Below are 18,356 nucleotides of genomic sequence, written 5' to 3' on the forward strand. Positions count from 1 at the left end.
AGTATGGAGGCATTTTAGGGTTTTTTTCTGTTGTTTTTTTACGTTTGAAGAATTGATCCCCAGTTACTTCAATTGTTTTGGATTTGGCTGCAACACTGTTTACCCCTGAGGCTCCAAAAGTGTTTTGTGGACTCAACCACTTCACCCACCCGTCCATCGGCATAGTGGTGAGTAGATAATGGGATAATTTGCATTTTGGGGTGAACTATCCATTTAAAATGATATGGAATTAGACTCAGGCATTGGGTTGAAGGAGAACCTTCTTTGTACTGACCAAGATACAGTGAAAAATATGTTTCCATATTATTTTTGTGGTTCTATGTTCACTGTGCTGGCTTGGCCTGAACTATAGAGTCTGTCATTCAAAGTAATAAACATTATGTGTGACCTATTCATAACAAGTTGCAGAATGTCAAATCTAAATAGAACAAAGTTTTTTTCTCTCATATTCTCTCATGTGCTTCTCTTTTTTTCTGTTGATTTTTCTTTTTTTAAGTACAATAGGATGAAAGTCTTATTAAAGCTGATTATTTTATTTGGTTGACGTTTCCTTTTTTTATTCAATTTAACTTATTTTATTTGTTTTCAGGGACATTTGTTCAGGCACACATAGACAGTCCCGAGGTCCTTGAGGCCTGAGCGACGTCATCACTCCGGGTCCTCTGAGTGGAAAACGTGGAGGACCTCCATCACAACGTGAGTTAACTCTCTGACCAAAATATCTTCTGTACGTTTATTTTCAAAGCTGATTTGACCAACTTTAACAATGGAATCACGTTTTTATGAAGTTTTGTGCTTGTTTCTGGTAGAATTACTCATCAGAAATAGCTTTTTAGCCTCTGATGCTAACTGTCTCCTACGGAATCTAAAGCATCGGATAGCATGTGCTCTTCAAAGATTTAGAAATGTTCACCTGTTCATCTCTTTCCGAGTCTGAACACACCAGTAACGAGAATGAATATTGTTATTATCTTCTGTTCGACATCATGTTAGTAGTTTTACGCTGTGCATCGCTACAAGCTAACGTTAGCTATTTATTAGCAGGGTTGCTAGTGTCCTATCTTCGATTAGAGCCATTTAAATCTGACATGTTTCTGTTCTCACAGCTGCACAGAGATTCACTGACACGGATCTGTCACCTTCACAAGGATGGAGTACATGATAGCTCCTGCCACCAGCAGCCAGGGGAACATGTAAGTGAAACACTTAAACACACTTTATATTGTTGAATATGCAGTTTTTATGTGAAAGTCCCCACTCATTACAACATGGATCTAGACTCTAGATAACCCTAACCTGGACTAGATTACCCCAGAAAAACTTGTGATTGTTTTGTGATCAGAAAATTTTCCAATGAGTCCAAGATGTGAAAATTTTGCTTTTTTGGGGTGTTTCCACGAATGTGTAAACTGCAATGAAGTTGCCATTTCATGCTTCCAAAAAATATAGTTTTCACAAATTTGAAAGAAGGTTCCAAACAGTGTCCTGTTTGAGTTACTGTTTAACACCATGTTACAGGAATAAGAGGTACAGAAAACTGTCACTCAGTATTGTTGGACAAGCTTCCCTTACCTGTCTCCTCAATTACTGAATCAGAATCACATGTCAGTATTGCTTATCACTACTATTAGTGATGGTTCTGATTCATTAATAGCACCATCATACCAGGGTACAAATGTCCCCTAGACAATAAAAGACCACATAAGTTTGACAGCTTTTTGGACTAGAAAGGGTTGATGTTTGTGTTCTGGTTCTTAAGTTTTGAATCTAAAATCACAGGGAGACGTTTTCTAAACAATGTGTGGTTTTAGCTGCTCTGTAGCACAATTTTAACGTTATTTTCGACCAAACCAAAGATATAAAATTTAACTGACTTGCATACTATGCTCAAATAATGTAAAATCACTGACTGATTAAAAAGTTGAGGAAAACGATAAATAACATTGTAGGTGGTCTGTAGTAAAGTAAAGTGCATTTTGTCTTGTATTTTGTTATGTTTGTTACAATTAGTTAGATGCCACATAATTAATTTTTACAAACGTTTGCTCCTCTACAGCCTGTGCTGCACCTGTGGTGTCCCTATTCCTCCCAACCCGGCCAACATGTGTGTCGCCTGCCTACGTACTCAGGTCGACATCTCAGAGGGAATCCCCAAGCAAGTCACTGTGCACTTCTGCAAGCAGTGTGAGAGGTTGGTTTTAATGCATTTTATTTAAAATAATACAGATTACACAATTGTTTCACTCCAGAAAACATTAACATGTTTAAAAAGTTTTTCTTTTGGGGTAGAACTTTTGTTGGTGAAGTTGAGGCTTGAACGTAAATCTTCCTCTTTCATGCAGGTACTTGCAGCCTCCGACCACCTGGATGCAGTGTGCCCTGGAGTCCAGGGAACTGCTGTCCCTGTGCCTGAAGAAACTCAAGAGCTCAATGACCAAAGTGAGTGTGATGCTTCCTAAACTTCAGACCTCCAGCCTCAGAAATAGCCGTTAGCTGCAACTTGATTATTTTCATTATTAATTTGTCGTCTGAATATTTTTTTTTAATAATGCTTTAGTTGTTTTGTCAATTAAATGTCAGAATATTGTGATAAATGCCTTTTTTATAACAAAAAGTTACGGCTTCAGATCTTTTGATTAATTCAGCTTGTTGTCAAAAGTCCAACGATTTTCAGTTAACGATGAACAAATCTTTACTCGGGAGAAGCCAAATCAGTGAATGTATCTGATTTTAATTAATCAGTTCTTAAAAGATGTGCTGTTATATTTTCTGAAAATGACTAATTGGTTAATTTAATGTGTTCTAAAATAACTATAAAATTGAAACAATAATAGTATTCAAATTGATAAGAATAATAAACTGTAATCTCCATAATATTAAGATTCTTTGCAGGTCTTTTGTGTCAGAAACCTTATGTTTCTGACTTTTCATCATATAATGCACCATGGTTGCCACAGCACTTTAGTATAATCATGGCTCATGCTACTTCATGGACTCAACAGCAGCCCTCTCCTCACAGGTTCGTCTTATTGACGCTGGCTTCCTGTGGACGGAGCCACATTCTAAAAGGATCAAGGTGAAACTGACCGTACAGAAAGAGGTAAGGAAACAGAGTGTGGGAGAATGTCATTCAAATGGCTTGAAACTGATACGATGATTGTTTTTCTTCTAAAGGTTATCTGGGCTCTTTTTTTAGGTGGTAATTAGCAGAAAGAACAGTATGTGATGGAATTAATATCTTTATTTACCGGGGGCCAAATGAATCATGTGAATGTGTGATGCATACATCCAGTTACCATAATGGTTCAATCAATCTTATTTTATTTGTATAGCCCATATTTACAAATCACAATTTGTCTAATGGGGCTTAACAAGATGCGACATCCTCTGTTCTTAACCCTCAACAAGAGTAAGGAGGAAAAAAATATATTAACAGGGGTAAAAAACTGCAGACACCTCAGAGAGAGCCACATGTGAGGATCCTTCTCCCAGGACAGACAGAGACAGATACAGCATGTAACTGAGAACATCAGCAAAATAACAGTATTTTCTTGTTCTCTGTCATTGAGAATCATATGATGGCATTTAGATAAACTTTAGATAAACTCTTTAAAACAGAGTTGTCTGTTTTTGAGTGAGGTTTGTGTGTTGCCAGAAGCTGTCATCTCATCTCCTTGACCTTTAGTGAGAACCTGAGCTCTGTGTCTCTGAGCCAACTCTTTTGTTTTCCCGTTTGATGGTCTTCTAAATACTGTCTTCAGATCCAAGTGGTCTGACGTCGTCTTAAAGGCTCAAAAACAGAATAATGAAAACACAGTATCTTTTTCCCAAAACACTTGGTTATTAAATGACTGAAGGCACAGACTTGCCGTTGCCTGTTTGCCATGCAGGTAGAACATATGTTTGACTTGTTGCTGTGTTTGCCTCTTCAGGTGATGAATGGTGCGATCCTGCAGCAGGTGTTTGTGGTGGAGTTTGTCATCCTGTCGCAGATGTGTGACGACTGCCACCGTGTGGAAGCCAAGGACTTCTGGAAGGCCGTGGTGCAAGTTAGGCAGAAGGTGTGATATTTGAAAAATATATTATCTCCCTGTTTTGCATTACCCAAACTAGACTCAAAGCTTTCACCTTTTTAAAATAGTCTTAAATAAGTTATGTATGCCTCTCAATACACTTAATTCTATGACATATGTTTTGATAAATTGAAACATTAGTTGTGCTTTTATAATAATAATAATAATAACTTGGTAAAAAGTACTTTCAGTAAATCTGATTTGCGTATCCAACATAAGGACTTCAGAAGGTGCTTTAAAATGAGCCATAAAACCATAGAAATATAAACAAGTAAATTAAACTGAGCTGCAAAGGTAATAACATTTATAAGTTTATAACTGTCCTTTAATTCTGTATTGACATGACCTGTAACAGAAAGGGATCTAGTGGCAGAAATTGAATATAAAATAATCCTAGTGATGTTTTTACTAGTGTGTAATTATCTAAATTGTAAGGATTGTTGTTTTCTTTTTCCTAATATTATCCCTTTATATTTAAATACTTTATATCTACATCTGGAGCGGGTCCTCTCTACGGAGGCCGCCATGTTTTTCACAGTAGTCCAACTAAAGGCTACCACAGGTTCTCTTCCATGTTTGGAAGGGGAGGGTTAGAGGTATTCAGCTTCAACATGAAACTTCACCACTAGATGTCACTAAATTCTACACACTGAACCTTTAACTGGGGTATTTTTCTGAAAGGTCAAACATGGCAACTGGGTTTAGCAGATACCAAGCTGTTAATCACATTTTTACACCAATAAATGTGTAAATATTGGGTCATGGGGCTGAAGGTAACTATATGAATCTCTGTATCTTTATAGTGATGCTCAGATTTTTCTTTTTTTCAAACAGACGCCCCATAAAAAGACATTCTACTATCTAGAGCAGCTGATCCTCAAGCATAAACTCCACCAGAATGCCCTCAACATCAAAGAAATCAATGGTGAGTCAATGGAATATGATTAAATACATATATTTTTTACATATATATATATATACATATATGATGATATAGATATCTTTAAAGGGACGGGCGTGTTGTTTTCGTCAGGGCCTCAAACAGACTTACACTGAGAAATGGGAAACTTCATTCATCACCAGCGTAACTAGTGTGGATTAGATCTAAGCAGAACATAATGATGTGTCCAGTGTTAATTACCTCTCGTTCGCGTACCAGACAGCAAGCCATGCATGCATATCACTGGCGCCAATCGCATCATACAGCTGTCCATGTGTGGGCCTCAGAGGAGCATGCGTTGTGCGTCTAATCAGTGTGCTCTAATCAGAGCAGACATTCCATACCAGATTTCCGCAATGCAAGATGGCTTCAGACCCTGTTTAGAGACACAAACACACACACACACACACACACACACACACACACACACACACACACAAGTCAGGTAGTGGGTGACAGCTCAGCGGCACCTCTCTGTGCTGTTGGACAGGACTGTGAGGCAGAGTTTGGCCCGTCGGTGTAATTTAAATCAGCTCCACATCTCGGCAGGACTTGAAAGCTTCATGGAGGTTACAACATGTGGCTTCCATACTTTCTCCCATCGTCATCTGCCTCCCCGTGTGTGTGTGTTGTTTGCATGCACATGAGTTCAGCAGCGGTGATGACCTGTGAAGTGCACCTGTGATTTATTTATTGGTGCTATTTGCCCATCTCTCTCAGACGGGATTGATTTCTACTACGGCTCCAAGCAACATGCTCAGAAGATGGTCGACTTCCTCCAGTGCACCTCGCCCTGCAGGTGAGCAAGTGCTGTGAAAACATCACCGCCACGAAAAAATGACTACACATATGTCAGCCAACATTTATAAATTTGCAATTAATCCTAAAATGTGGTTATCATCCACCAGACAGAAATTTGATTCATTTTTGATATTTTACAGTTTAACCATAAACTTAATTAAGAAAACTATAAGCAAAAAGAAAACACAAATAGATTCAAATATATTCAAATGTGTAGAGTTAGAATTAAGAAAAGATATATATCTAACATAAAATCGTAACGTAGATGCACATGTTCTTTAGCATTGTTTATTTTGTAAAATAATTCTGTTTTCATATTGGCAAACACGATGCTGACATGTCCGTGGCTCAAATTAGTTGATTTTATCAATTGATTAATAAGTTGCGCTCCGGTCATGATACTCAGTCCACATTTCCTTTTTATTTACTCAAATGTTTTTATTTTATTTAATCTTTATGTAATCAGGCAGTCTCATTGAGATTAAGTTAGTTACTGGATCGTGTACTGTAATGACTAGTTTTACATGTACACAACACAGTTTTCAATCTGCTTATGACTACATAGATTCAGCTTTTATAATTTCATCCAATGAGGCAAACATTTGTGAGAGAATGTGATATTAGTTATAGTAATGATCAATTCTTTCCTTTCTAAAGGTCAAAGACATCCCAGCGCCTCATCTCTCATGACATCCACTCAAACACGTTCAACTACAAGAGCACCTTCTCTATGGAGATTGTGCCCGTCTGCAAGGTATGCACCTGTGTCCTCTCTCTGTTCTTCATTCTAGGTGGATTTCTTTTCCCTCACTCTCAATTGATCCACTGTTGAATGCGAGACGCTGCTCAGAGCTTCAGTCTTGACAGACCTGTCATGTTTCTTTACACATTCAGTGAAGATGTTATGTTAGAAAGCTGTCAAATGTTCTGCTGATATGCAGAAACCGTCTGGACCCGAGGCTGGAATGCTGTTGTTTTTTACACTGACAGGTGATAATAGGTGGAATTCACTGACTAGTTAAAAGGGATTTAAACAAAAGTAGGGAAGGAGATTTGTAGCAGGTGTGTTTTTATCATTTTCAATAGCTGCTTAATCCCATTTGACATGTAGCTTCAGTTCTGGGGTTTAAATGGGGGCCATACAGGGTCAATTCAATACATGCAAACACGACTTGGAAGAGTAGCTGTCAAGTAGTTGCTGTATTCTTTTGGTTGTGAGTTGTTTTGACTTTGTGTTGTGTTTGGTTGCCAGGACAATGTCGTGTGTCTCTCACCACGTCTCGCTCAGAGCCTGGGGAACATGGGTCAACTGTGCGTGTGCACCCGTGTCACCAGCACGATTCACCTCATCGACCCAAGGACCCTGCAGAGTGAGTGCTTTTTTACACCACAGACCAATACCACAAGAACCTATCCTGTTATGATCAAATATAGCTGCAGGGGGCGTGTAAACGGGAATGTGAATGGAATATTCTATCAGCAACTCTAATTATATGATGATTGAGCAAGGTCAAATTGGACTTCAGTGACCTCCCCAAACAGCAGATCTGAGTCTTATAGAAAATGTTTGAACAATAGATTGGCAGCATGAACCTGTAGCTAACAATCCTGCAGAAGTGACGTCAACATCATAATCTCAAATCAAAGTTTCAAAACATCCTGCATCCATACCACAAAGAATAGAGGCTGTTATGAGAGCTTCCCAGTATTAGAATGTTGTCCCTAAGTCTTCAGTGAGTAACTGAGTCATTACTCAGGTTATATTCTTTAAAGCAGAACTAAGCTGACCTCAGTCTGTTGAGCACATGTTCATCATCGTCGTTAAACTCAACAGCTTCCTTCTGCTCCCCGTCACAGGAAAGCACGAGGCACGCGCTCAAGAAAAAAAAGCCACATTCCTAATTTGGATTCTGCCTGCTGTCATAGCAAAGTGTGCTTATTCTGAGGGGTTTAAAATCAATGTAAATGTGGTGACAATTAGTGATGATGCCTTTCCTCTCTATCTGGGGTATTCACTCATTATGTGAGAAGCTGTGACGTTCCTCAGCAGAACGCTGACATTTTGGAAGCGGCGCACACACACGTTTCTAATTACTCTTCAAAGAGCAGGCTATTTTTGTTGCAGAAAGTTTTCGAAGGAAGCTGTGGAACAGAAACAGCCCCGGAGGCTGAGCTCTGTTTGGTATATTTGTGCTGCAGTAGGCAATTAAGTTCTGTACTTAAAGTATGTGTTGCTGTTTGTCCGCTTGTGTTTGCTATATTTGCATTATAGACAGAAACGTGTCATTCCTGTCTGGTTAAAAAATGCTTTGGCTTGCATATGCAACTATGGCTTAGTTCCCAAATGGCTTTTAGATTAAAATCTTTAGAATTTAGAGTGTGTTGTATAATTTGTGCTCAGACTTTGTGACTGACGTCTTTCACACTAGTTGCCGAGGTGGATGGGAACACGTACTGGCGTGCCCCCTTCAACAATCTCTGTAACCCACGGCAACTGGAGGAGTTCATTGTGATGGACACTGACATCATCAGGGACCAGAAGCTAGGTGCAGGAGCGGGCTTGAGGTCCACTAGGGTGAGTGTGTGTGTTGTTGCAGCAGAACAGCATTAGTGGGAACATAGCTCTCCTCTTTGGAAGTAAAATCAATAGCGGTCCATTACATTATCCCTGAACCTCCATGCTGGATTCAACAGGACTGTTCTTTTCGGTGACAGGGGGTTTAGGGACAATCTTAGCTCTCGTCCCTCTGTTTGAATGTTGTTATTATCGATGCAACTGTCAAAATCAAGTTTGTGGAATAGAACATGAGCATAATGGCTTTAAACTCATTTATATTCCCTATTTTGTGTGTTTGTGTGTGTCTTACAGCACATCCTGGCTGAGGTGTGGGTTCAGAAAACATCAGAGATGAACACCAGTCAGCAGTATCACTGCCGTACATTCCTTGGCCACCTGCTCAACATCGGAGACATGGTGTTAGGGTGAGTGTCAAGGGTTGATGTCATAGTTTATAAAGATGGACGACGCATCTACACTTCCTTCCAATAACTAGAAATGAAGCAAGTTATCCTGGATATGAACGCTGCCATCTTGTGCCGGTGCCGTCCTTTGGAACCAGAGTCTGTGCAGTAGCTGTCAAGGTTCAGCTGATATTTGACCAATCGCAGTTCAGTCTCAGCTGTCAATCATGTTTCACCTAGTTTTATAGCACTGAATAACTAATTAAAACCAAACTGACCGGGGAAAATGAAAACTTAAACAAACAAGTGTGACAATAACGACCCAAACAATAGAAACCATCTTTGAGGAAAATGTACTTGACTTTTTTAGTTTGGTCCATGTCCCATCCACTCACATGGAGGAGGTGTGGTTTATGACCTATACTGCAGACTGCCACCAGGGGCTGATCAAGATGCTTTGGCTTCACTATTAGGGAGCCGTCATGTCCAACTTTATATACAGTCTATGGTTGACAGCAAAGACAGATCACAAGCTGTGAGTTCTACACTTAACGGCACGTTTACTTCTCATCCCTCAGGTTTGATTTTGCCAACACCAACGTCAATGACGAGCACCTGAATAAGATGAACCCTCACCACGTTCCTGATGTGGTAAGACTGACCTGCACTTGAGCTTCAGATGCCTTTAGTAGCTGTTGACTTGTTTAACACTGACCTCTAGTGGCAGCACATTGAACTGACTGTAGTTTTGATAACATTCTGGGAAAAGATGTTAAAATCCCACACAGATCCACACAACCAAAATTAAGTCAGTCTGTTTCAGTGTTGTAATTTGTACAATGGGAACTGTGAAAGGTGCTGATCAAGAAGAGCTACGACCGCAGCAGGAGGGTGAAGCGCAGGAACTGGAAACTGCAGGAGATGCCCAGAGACCGTGAAGACAATGACACAGATGATGAGAGGTGGGATTGTAACATAAAGCACATAAATCTAAAGTAACAGTTTAAGCTTCACAATTTTCCATCTCAATCAAATCCTGTCATTTTCTAAAGAGCTGTCTCTGATGATTAATTATTCTGCTTTTAAAGCACAAGGCTAGAGACATAGTTTTCATATTGTGAGCAAATCTTGACCAAACCAACAATGCACTTGTCTGTGTGAGGCTCGACTTTTTCTTAAACAGCGAAATGTTAATCAAAAAGGAGTGAAGAGGGCATTTGTCGGGAACTAATTTCAGCTGCGTACTGATACACATGTCGAGCTTTAGTGCAATTTCACAGCACCAGGATAGTGTCTATGTAAGTGACTCAAAATAAAGCTGAGCAGCCAAGTTTATCTTAATGAAGGAACTTTTACAAATGAACAAAAGGAACAGTGGAACAGGACTCACTGTTTTTTAATCACCAGATCCCTACTTCCACCAGAGAGTTCTTCTGAAATCCTGAATCTATCTGCATGAAATATTTGCTGATGAAGTTTCTATGAATTATTTTTCGAAATGCACATATTTTGAAGACCTTGTCTGTAGAAAATACTTTTTAAATAAGCAAAAGTTGTATCTTCAAGTGGATTTTGAAGAAATGAGGAAAGTTGGTTTTCCTCACAAATGTCTGTAGCACAGAAAATAAGGGAAAACACTTAAGATGCCTGAAATTGTGACCGAACACCCGACATTGTTTTTAGTTGTTGATGAATAGTTGGATACCTCGCCAAGAATGCCATGTATCCTGTGCTTGTGTGTTTTTTCTGTCCTGCCGTGCCACATGGGTTTGGTCTAAATGAGCTTTTCTGTCTTCAGACAATACCAGGACTTCCTCGAGGACCTGGAGGAGGACGAGGCTCTGAGGAAGAATGTCAACATCTACAAAGGTGAGCAGCTGGAACACCGCACACCTTCCTCTGCATCCGTTTCCCAAAAGACTTCAGCCCTGCTGTGGAATTATTTCTATTCTCAGGCTTTCACAAATTTTTTGTCCTGATAGAAGTCGTTGCACACAGTTAATTATTGATGATTTATTGGATATTTAATGATAAGATGCTGATTTTGTTTTTATTTCAGATGCGTCAAAGATCCCTGTGGAGAGCGACGCTGAGGATGATGGAGCACCACGTATTTCCCTGACGGAGATGCTGGAGGAGCTCAGCCTATCAGACGCCACAGGAGGAGATGGCGCCGAAATGATGACAGAATAACCAGTCGCCATCAGTGCGTCACTGAGGGCTGATCTGTCGCACACAGGTCCACTGATGAGGCAGTCGTACCAATGAAAACAGACCGCTAATTCTGAACTGACACGACTGATGAGGGATTCAAACAATCGATTGAGGCTTTTTGTTGATTTGAAATGAATCATCACAGTTAAAGTCCGTTAAATGTGGATTATATCGGTGCCACTAAGTAACAGATAAGTTTCCTCTGGGAAACGGGACCTTCATTTACTGGACCTGCAAATTTAAGATTTTAAGTAATTTCTCTACTACTCTTCTCCTTTTGTGGTGTATAATCTTTGAAGTGAAGTTGAAATGGAGTGACTGTAGTTCACTATATCAAAATAAATATTTGCTCCTATGCAAACTTTACACAAATCTGTCTGTGCAGTGTTGAATTTGGTGTCAGTGATGCGTTCAATGAATCAAAGTTACATTTGTTTTAAGTGCGTTGCTGTAGTCATCCACCAGAGGGAGCTCTGGACCACTTGCAGTAAACTGATCCTCACCTGTTAAATGTTGTCATTTGGCTACTGTGGGCACCCAGAGAGTGTTGATCTGAAAAACACCTCAAGAGATGTTTAAAATGACTTTAAAGAGCAGAGTTAATATCAAACTGTGTTGGGTGAGAAGGTAAAACCACAACAGTTCCTCACACTCAATCTTCCTTAGAGCACATATCCAAACCAAACTTCTATTCTATAATTCTTGTAGTCTCTAGATTTGTTGCATGACTCACTGTTATGAAGCTTTATGTAATGGAACACACCTCAGGAATGTGTGTATCAGAGAGAATTAGTGTTTGTGACATGTCTCACATTCTAACATGAAGAGGGAGGAGGAGGAGGAAGGATCTTGTTTTTCACAGACCTGAGCTGGTTCTTAACGGTAATCAGATCTACTTGGGAAAGTAAATGAGGTGAATCCCCTTTGGGTGTTTGTATGTGTGTTTGTGGGACTAAGGGCTCCTTCTCATCACTCTCCTGTTGAACTGATTTTCTCACCAACTTTACATGAGCTCAAACCGAGACTTTTTGACCCACATTTCGTTACTTCCTGACGTCTTGACCTGTGATTTCTGGTGTCACACACTCGCTGAGCAGATATCAGAAAACCCAATGAGAAGTTGGCGCTTTGCCTCTCACAACATGACAGATTAAGGGTTTTGATCTGATTTGAATAATGATTCCCACAGTACCTGCAGCGGAGCAGGTCTGGACACGTCACGTAAAGACCACAGTGGCTGAGCTGTGTCACAAAACCTTTTACAAAGAGCTGGTCAATATGCACATCCACTCAGAAACTGTGTCCAGCACTTGAAACCCGTCCTCGGTCTTGTGACCCTAACATAATCGTGGAGTGTGTCCATGCGTAACCGGTGTGCCTCTGCCCTGTTTACACGTCAATAATGCATCATGTGTAAGAACTGAGCAGGTCAGCAAACGGATGAGGAGAGTTGAGGAGATAAGGTTTCCCTGCTGTATGTCTGATAGCCTCAAAACAAAGAGACACCTTTTCCAGGAGTGTTTGGGTTTTTTATTTTTCTCTTGGTTGAAGGAACTTCTCGGGTTATTCATTTCATGCAAAAACATTTCCTCAGTCTTGTTCAGGGAGGGACTTTAAAGAGATGAGATGATTGAGTGTCTGCGTGAATAGTACGTTGTTGGTTTTCCTTGTCAAATGGAGCCATAGTTTTTTTTAAAGTCAATATTTTGGCAACTAGTTCATAGTATGTTTCAGAAAACTGCATCTGACCGGTCACACACCTCAGTCACTTCTCTGTTCATTATCAATCATACATCAGCCACTAAACCCACAGGTTAAATCCATGAAGACTGAATAGAGCAGAGAAAGTTGTCTGACAAGATAAGATTCGCATAATTATAAACAATTTCTGTGTCTGCAAAATTACTCGGAACTCACTAGCATACAGTTTGTCCGTATAGAGTGTAGCCTTCAAAATGTCCTTATCGTGAATGTGGATCCATGTGTTGGGTTTCATCTTTACTCATCACAGAGGAGATGATGAAGAGACGCAGAGTTAATGAGCTACAACTGGACTGTGCAAAGACTGCAGCTGAACATGGAGATCACTTCAGAAATGATTAGTTCAGTTTGAATTTCACACTGAGGGGGTAGAGCGGTCGTCCAGTGGTCCAAACCCAGTCTCCTGCATGCCGAAGTTTCCTCGGGCAAGATGCTTGACCCCAAAATTGCCCTCACCCTAGCAAGTGCTGCACATATATGCACTGTATGAATGTGAATAACAAAAAAACTACTGTAAAGCGCTTTGAGGGATCATCAACACTAGAAAACCACTATATACATATATATTCAATAATTTGTTTGTGTTTCCTTTTACATTTATACATAAAATTCCTCAGCAGGTTATGTAGGGTGAGGACATTACTCACCACAGCCAGGTGGCTTGAACTAGTCCATCTTGGAAACTTGAGCAATATTCTGATTTATATGCCACCTGCAGCTTTTTCTGTTTTGCATGTGTTGAATATGTGCACCACAAGTGGAGTATAGAATGTGAAAAGTGCTTTTTCAACATCATATATACACAGAAAATTAGCTTGGCAACATGTTGGCTTGTATATATATTTTAAAGCACTTATGCTGCACATCAGTCAATCACTTAGATTTCATTTGTATAGCCCACATTCACAAATCACAGTTTTCCTCATAGAACAAACAATCTGTACAAGGTGGAACATCCTCCTTCCCTAACCCTCGACTAGAATGAGGAAATACTGAAAACTGTTTTAACAGGGGAAAAACACCAAGAGTCACAGGCATCCGTCTCCCAGGACAGACAGAAGAGAAGTGTAATAGATGTGACCCGTAACAGAACATTTGAACAAAAAAATCTAAAAAATAATTACACCCTAGGACAGAGATCGTTTGTTAAATCACTCCTTCTTAAGGTTGTGACCCACATATCCTCCTTTTTACTACATATAGTACTTGGCCTGCCATAAAGAATGAGGGACATTTTATTAAGTGATCCAGATAAAATGCAACACAACATAGATTAAAATACAAAAGAGACAACACATACATAGATATATGAATGTTTAGCACGACACACTACCAATCCCTACTGTAGAGACTTTGGTATAGTTTATGTTAGACATTAAAACCAAGATGATTTCAGAGTCATTGGGGTGGAAAATAAATGTATAAAATAAATGCATATACCAGAGATTTCTCCGGACAGATTGGAAAGTGTCCTTTTCACTCACAATCGACTATGCAGGTCTCTTCAGTAATAATCTCATTACATCATTATCTGCAATTTCACGTTTCGTTAAGCTTGCTTGTGAATGATTTTCATGTTTGTTTAATGTAAGGTTTCCATATACTGACTCATATGAACATCCTGAGGCTGCAGTACGAGTGAGTGCACACACACACACACACACACACACACACACACACACACACACACACACACACACACACACACACACAATAGTGCTGCCTCTGCTTGTTTTTGCCTCCTGCTACGTCAGAGGCGGCGCTGCGGCGCAGGTCTGCAGCTGCAGCAGGATGATGGAGCAGGTGGTGGGACAGAGGCGCTGAAGGATGCGGACACATGGAGTGAAGAAAGTTTAAAGATGCCGCACAAAACATTGGACTTTACGTGACTGAAATAAACCTGCGATTAAGACACCGACTCCTCCCGCGCCTCTGATGCGAGGACGTGTTTCCCTCCCGATGCGTAAAACCGCGCACACCGGCCTGTGTGCGTAAAAGTCCTCTGCGCCTGCTCCTGCCTGACCTGTGGCGCCAGGTGAGGGTGGGCAGTGTTAGTGGGAGTGGTGTCAGTGTCACGGTGGGAGAGTGGTACATATAGGACGGTGGCAGACTGGTGAAGCAGCTTTTGAGTTTACACTAAACAGCGGAGCGGCGGCAGGACGGACTGCTGTCTGCGGCTCAGCCTCATTAAGCTCCAGCAGCGTGGTTCACACCAGGGAATCGGACGGCGGCTGCTCAGGTGAGTCCGTGTCCAGATTCAGTTTTAACACAACACAGGATACACAAGAGCCTTTATTCAGCATTTAGAATCATAATAAAGAAATGTAAATTCACTGAGGAATAGTTATTATCATGGTGATTTTGCAGATCATTAATTATTGCACATCTGGACAGGAAGGACAACTTTAAGCCTCAGTTATTTCACTTTTGTGAGCCCAACTGATTGATGGAGATATTTATCAATACATTATAATAACAACAATGCAAAGATGTGCTCTGGTTTACATAACTTCAGTGCAACAGTTCTACTTGGGCTGAAGGAAGTAAATTAGTGTCCCTGTGCTCGTTGCTTTTCTATCTGCTTTAAGTTTTTTGCAGAACTTGCAGAGCACCTGTTGCCCCCTTACCTGTGCAGCAGATTCTATTCGAACCTGAGACCACAGGGCGCCCACATGCACTTAACTTTAAATAAACACTGCTTTTTATCAGATTTGTGGAACACAGCACATTAGCACATTCATTGTGTTGTCCATGCAAACCAAGCTTTAAAACAAGTGTTGTTTTGCCTGTATGCTCTGTGGGGATGTGGAACTGTTGCTCCTTCCCCACAAAGTCCCATGTGTGTGGGAACATGTGTGTGTGTGTGTGTGTGTCAAGTGTGAGAATAAGCGTGCCAAGAAAATAAGCGAGCGTTGTTTTACGTCCATGTGGGACCCGTGGGTTTAATTTCATGGGCATGTCTCTATCCACACAACGAGCTCCCATGAGGCCTGATTGATTGCTCCACCAGGGACATGAGAGGCTTTAATGAGAGCTCTCAAGTTCCCCCTACGCCTCCCTATTAATAAAGAGACAGCCACAAGAGCTTTCTTATATCATTTGAGGATTATTATCCATATAGCCACACGATCCCCCAGGACAATGGTTGACACAGGGCAGAACATGTCTTGATCTGTGTACTGAGGGTTTCATCAGGTTTCGTCAGTTTTCATGATAGACTAATATATAGAATAGAATAATCATTTATTATAGAATTGTGTTTCGCACATGCCATGTATAATTTTTCTGCGTGGAGTAAACTCCCTTTGTTCAGGATGGTACATACTAATAACACTGGATTGTTTTTAAGAAGTAAATCATGGTGGAAATTTGCTACGAGTACCATGCATGCTTGAGAAAACATGCTTTAAATTCTTGTAATCACTCTTTCTCTTCACACTTTCTCTTTCTTACGACTCGTATCTCACGTGTCTCCACCTCCGTTTTCTTTCTCCTTCATCCAGCCTGCAGGATGCTCTTCAAGAACCTGAGGGAGTACCTGGCCTGGCTGTACTACCAGTACCTGCTCATCACCGGCATCTATGTCCTGGAGCCCTGGGAAAAGTCCATTTTCAACTCCATCCTCTTCTCCGCCATCGCCATGGTCATCTACACCTCGTACGTCTTTGTGCCCATCCACGCGCGCCTGGCACTGGAGTTCTTCTCCGGGATCGTCGGCGGCCAGACCAAGAGCACCATGACGCTCATGAACTAAAAGAGGGAGGGGGGGGAGAGGCAGCGACTGGGTGGATTGGCACGATACCCTGAATCATTTTCCTGTAACTGGGCAACTTGAGCCCCTCCTCACACCTTCACCTTCATCCAGAAACAGCAGCTCATCGAGACTGAAAACATACGAAGATCTGAACGGAATTATCTGGAAAGCAGAGCCTTACCATCTTCTTTACATCCCACACCCTCTGGCCTTACCCCATGGTATTAGACACATGACTGTACTTCACTTTCACACCCTCACGGTGAAATGTCTTATGGAATGTTGTTTGTCCTTTTTCTTTTTCCTTTCCTCACCTATATGTCGTTTTTAAGTACATACCACCTCTCGGTTTTGAATGATAGGATCATACATGAGTAGATTTGCATGCTCGCCTCCATACAGAACACTGCTCGACTCGTTTCTTTCAGGCATGAAGTTTGAGCTACAGTCTCGGCATCCCAGCGGTTTTCTTTGTCACTTCCATAAAATTGGGGGATTTGTTAAGGATATCATTTTAAAAGAGAGCGGTTGTAATCGAAGCAGCAGAGCTTGAGATATCTTGAGTTATAAGACACGGTCACATAAACGCAAACATACCCGCTGGGATTTGCTTCGCCACAGAAAGCTAATGTTTTATTCATCTTCTTGCTCACACAGATCGGAAGTGAACTGATACATTCTGGTATGTGTGATCTGATCTGCACTCTTATGGCAAAATACTGGATCCTGCATTTCCCATAATACAACTCAATTGGGCCTTTTAATGGATCCTCACTTATTGTTTCAAACTTAATTTACTGAACCCAATTCCCCAAGGTTGTAACACAACCAGTCTGCCAAAATGTGTAGTTTTCAAACTTTAAATCCCAGTTCGATTCCCAGTTTGACCGGTGTCGTTTCAAAGTTTGCATTTTTTCCCAGTATCTGTGTGGGTTTACTCTACCTCCTGCTTCTTCCCACAGTCCAAATGCAGATTGGGGTTCGGGTTAATTACAGATTTTAAATCATCTGTACGTGTGAATGTGAGTGTGAATAGTGTCCCCTGGCATGCACTGTACTTCTCGCATCAATCCCATGATGCAAAGTGTCTACAACTGCCAGAGATGATGCAGAATGATGATGGATTCTCTGCTGACTGATTACTACAGAGTATAAACCATTGACCATCTATATTACAGTGAATAGTGACTGAGTGGATGAGGTGATTTCAGACACAGACGCAAGAAAGCTTCCTTCAGAGAAATAGAAGACATAATAGAGTCTGTGTGTGTGTGTGTGTGTGTGTGTGTGTGTGTGTGTGTGTGTGTGTGTGTGTGTGTGTGTGTGTGTGTGTGTGTGTGTCTACTAGCTGCCATGTTATCACTGATTGTGACTCAACTCACCCCAACGTTTCTGACATGCACCTAATGTTCCTGGTTGATCTGTGGTTTTGGATCAGAACACTATCGCCTGTTGCCTTTATTGACTCTAACACAGACTGATGGGAGGCACACTGCACATTTCATGTATCACGTAGAGACCAGATAGAAAAGCTGTGCAATGTATCAGTGCAACATTCAATGATTTATTGGTTAAAGTTATGGTTAAAGTGTAATATGACAGAATAACGGCAGCGGTGCGTGCGGAGTCTTCTCTTTATCTCACTGCTGGTATGTCAGGAAGCAGTGCTCAGCACTGAGCTTGAGCAAATATTGATCCAACACACCTTTGTTCTTGAGGCTTGGCTTTGTTAATGACGTCGCTTCCCTCCATCAACAGCGACTGAACGCAAAGCTGAACTGTTTTCAGTCAGATGCAAAATGCAGCCAGATTTGGCCTGAACGCAAAGAGCAAACCTGATGAAAAGTCTCCT

At 40.9% G+C, this 18,356-nt stretch overlaps 2 protein-coding genes across 3 annotated transcripts; both read left to right on the plus strand.

The window, feature by feature from the left end:
• Window positions 1–614: 614 nt before the first annotated feature.
• Window positions 615–11,361, plus strand: nmd3 (NMD3 ribosome export adaptor). 2 transcript variants are annotated; one of them, XM_035155051.2, is made up of 16 exons: window positions 615–696; window positions 1,107–1,193; window positions 2,057–2,191; window positions 2,343–2,439; window positions 3,020–3,100; window positions 3,933–4,061; window positions 4,908–4,998; window positions 5,734–5,812; window positions 6,472–6,568; window positions 7,067–7,184; window positions 8,244–8,389; window positions 8,684–8,796; window positions 9,354–9,426; window positions 9,631–9,737; window positions 10,574–10,644; window positions 10,835–11,361. In XM_035155051.2, the coding sequence occupies exons 2-16, from the start codon at window positions 1,150–1,152 to the stop codon at window positions 10,966–10,968; spliced, it is 1,515 nt and encodes a 504-aa protein (XP_035010942.1). In that variant the 5' UTR covers window positions 615–696; window positions 1,107–1,149; the 3' UTR covers window positions 10,969–11,361. The 2 variants fall into 2 exon arrangements, with proteins under 2 accessions (XP_035010942.1, XP_035010943.1); XM_035155052.2 differs by having other exon boundaries at window positions 651–727.
• A 4,900-nt stretch (window positions 11,362–16,261) lies between these two features.
• On the plus strand, window positions 16,262–16,698 carry sptssb (serine palmitoyltransferase, small subunit B). The gene has a single exon (XM_035154941.1). The coding sequence runs from the start codon at window positions 16,262–16,264 to the stop codon at window positions 16,502–16,504; it is 243 nt and encodes an 80-aa protein (XP_035010832.1). The 3' UTR covers window positions 16,505–16,698.
• Window positions 16,699–18,356: the final 1,658 nt, after the last annotated feature.

The sequence above is a fragment of the Hippoglossus stenolepis genome, chromosome 4 (genome assembly GCF_022539355.2).
Source record: "Hippoglossus stenolepis isolate QCI-W04-F060 chromosome 4, HSTE1.2, whole genome shotgun sequence".
In the NCBI taxonomy this organism is placed as follows: Eukaryota; Metazoa; Chordata; class Actinopteri; order Pleuronectiformes; family Pleuronectidae; genus Hippoglossus; species Hippoglossus stenolepis.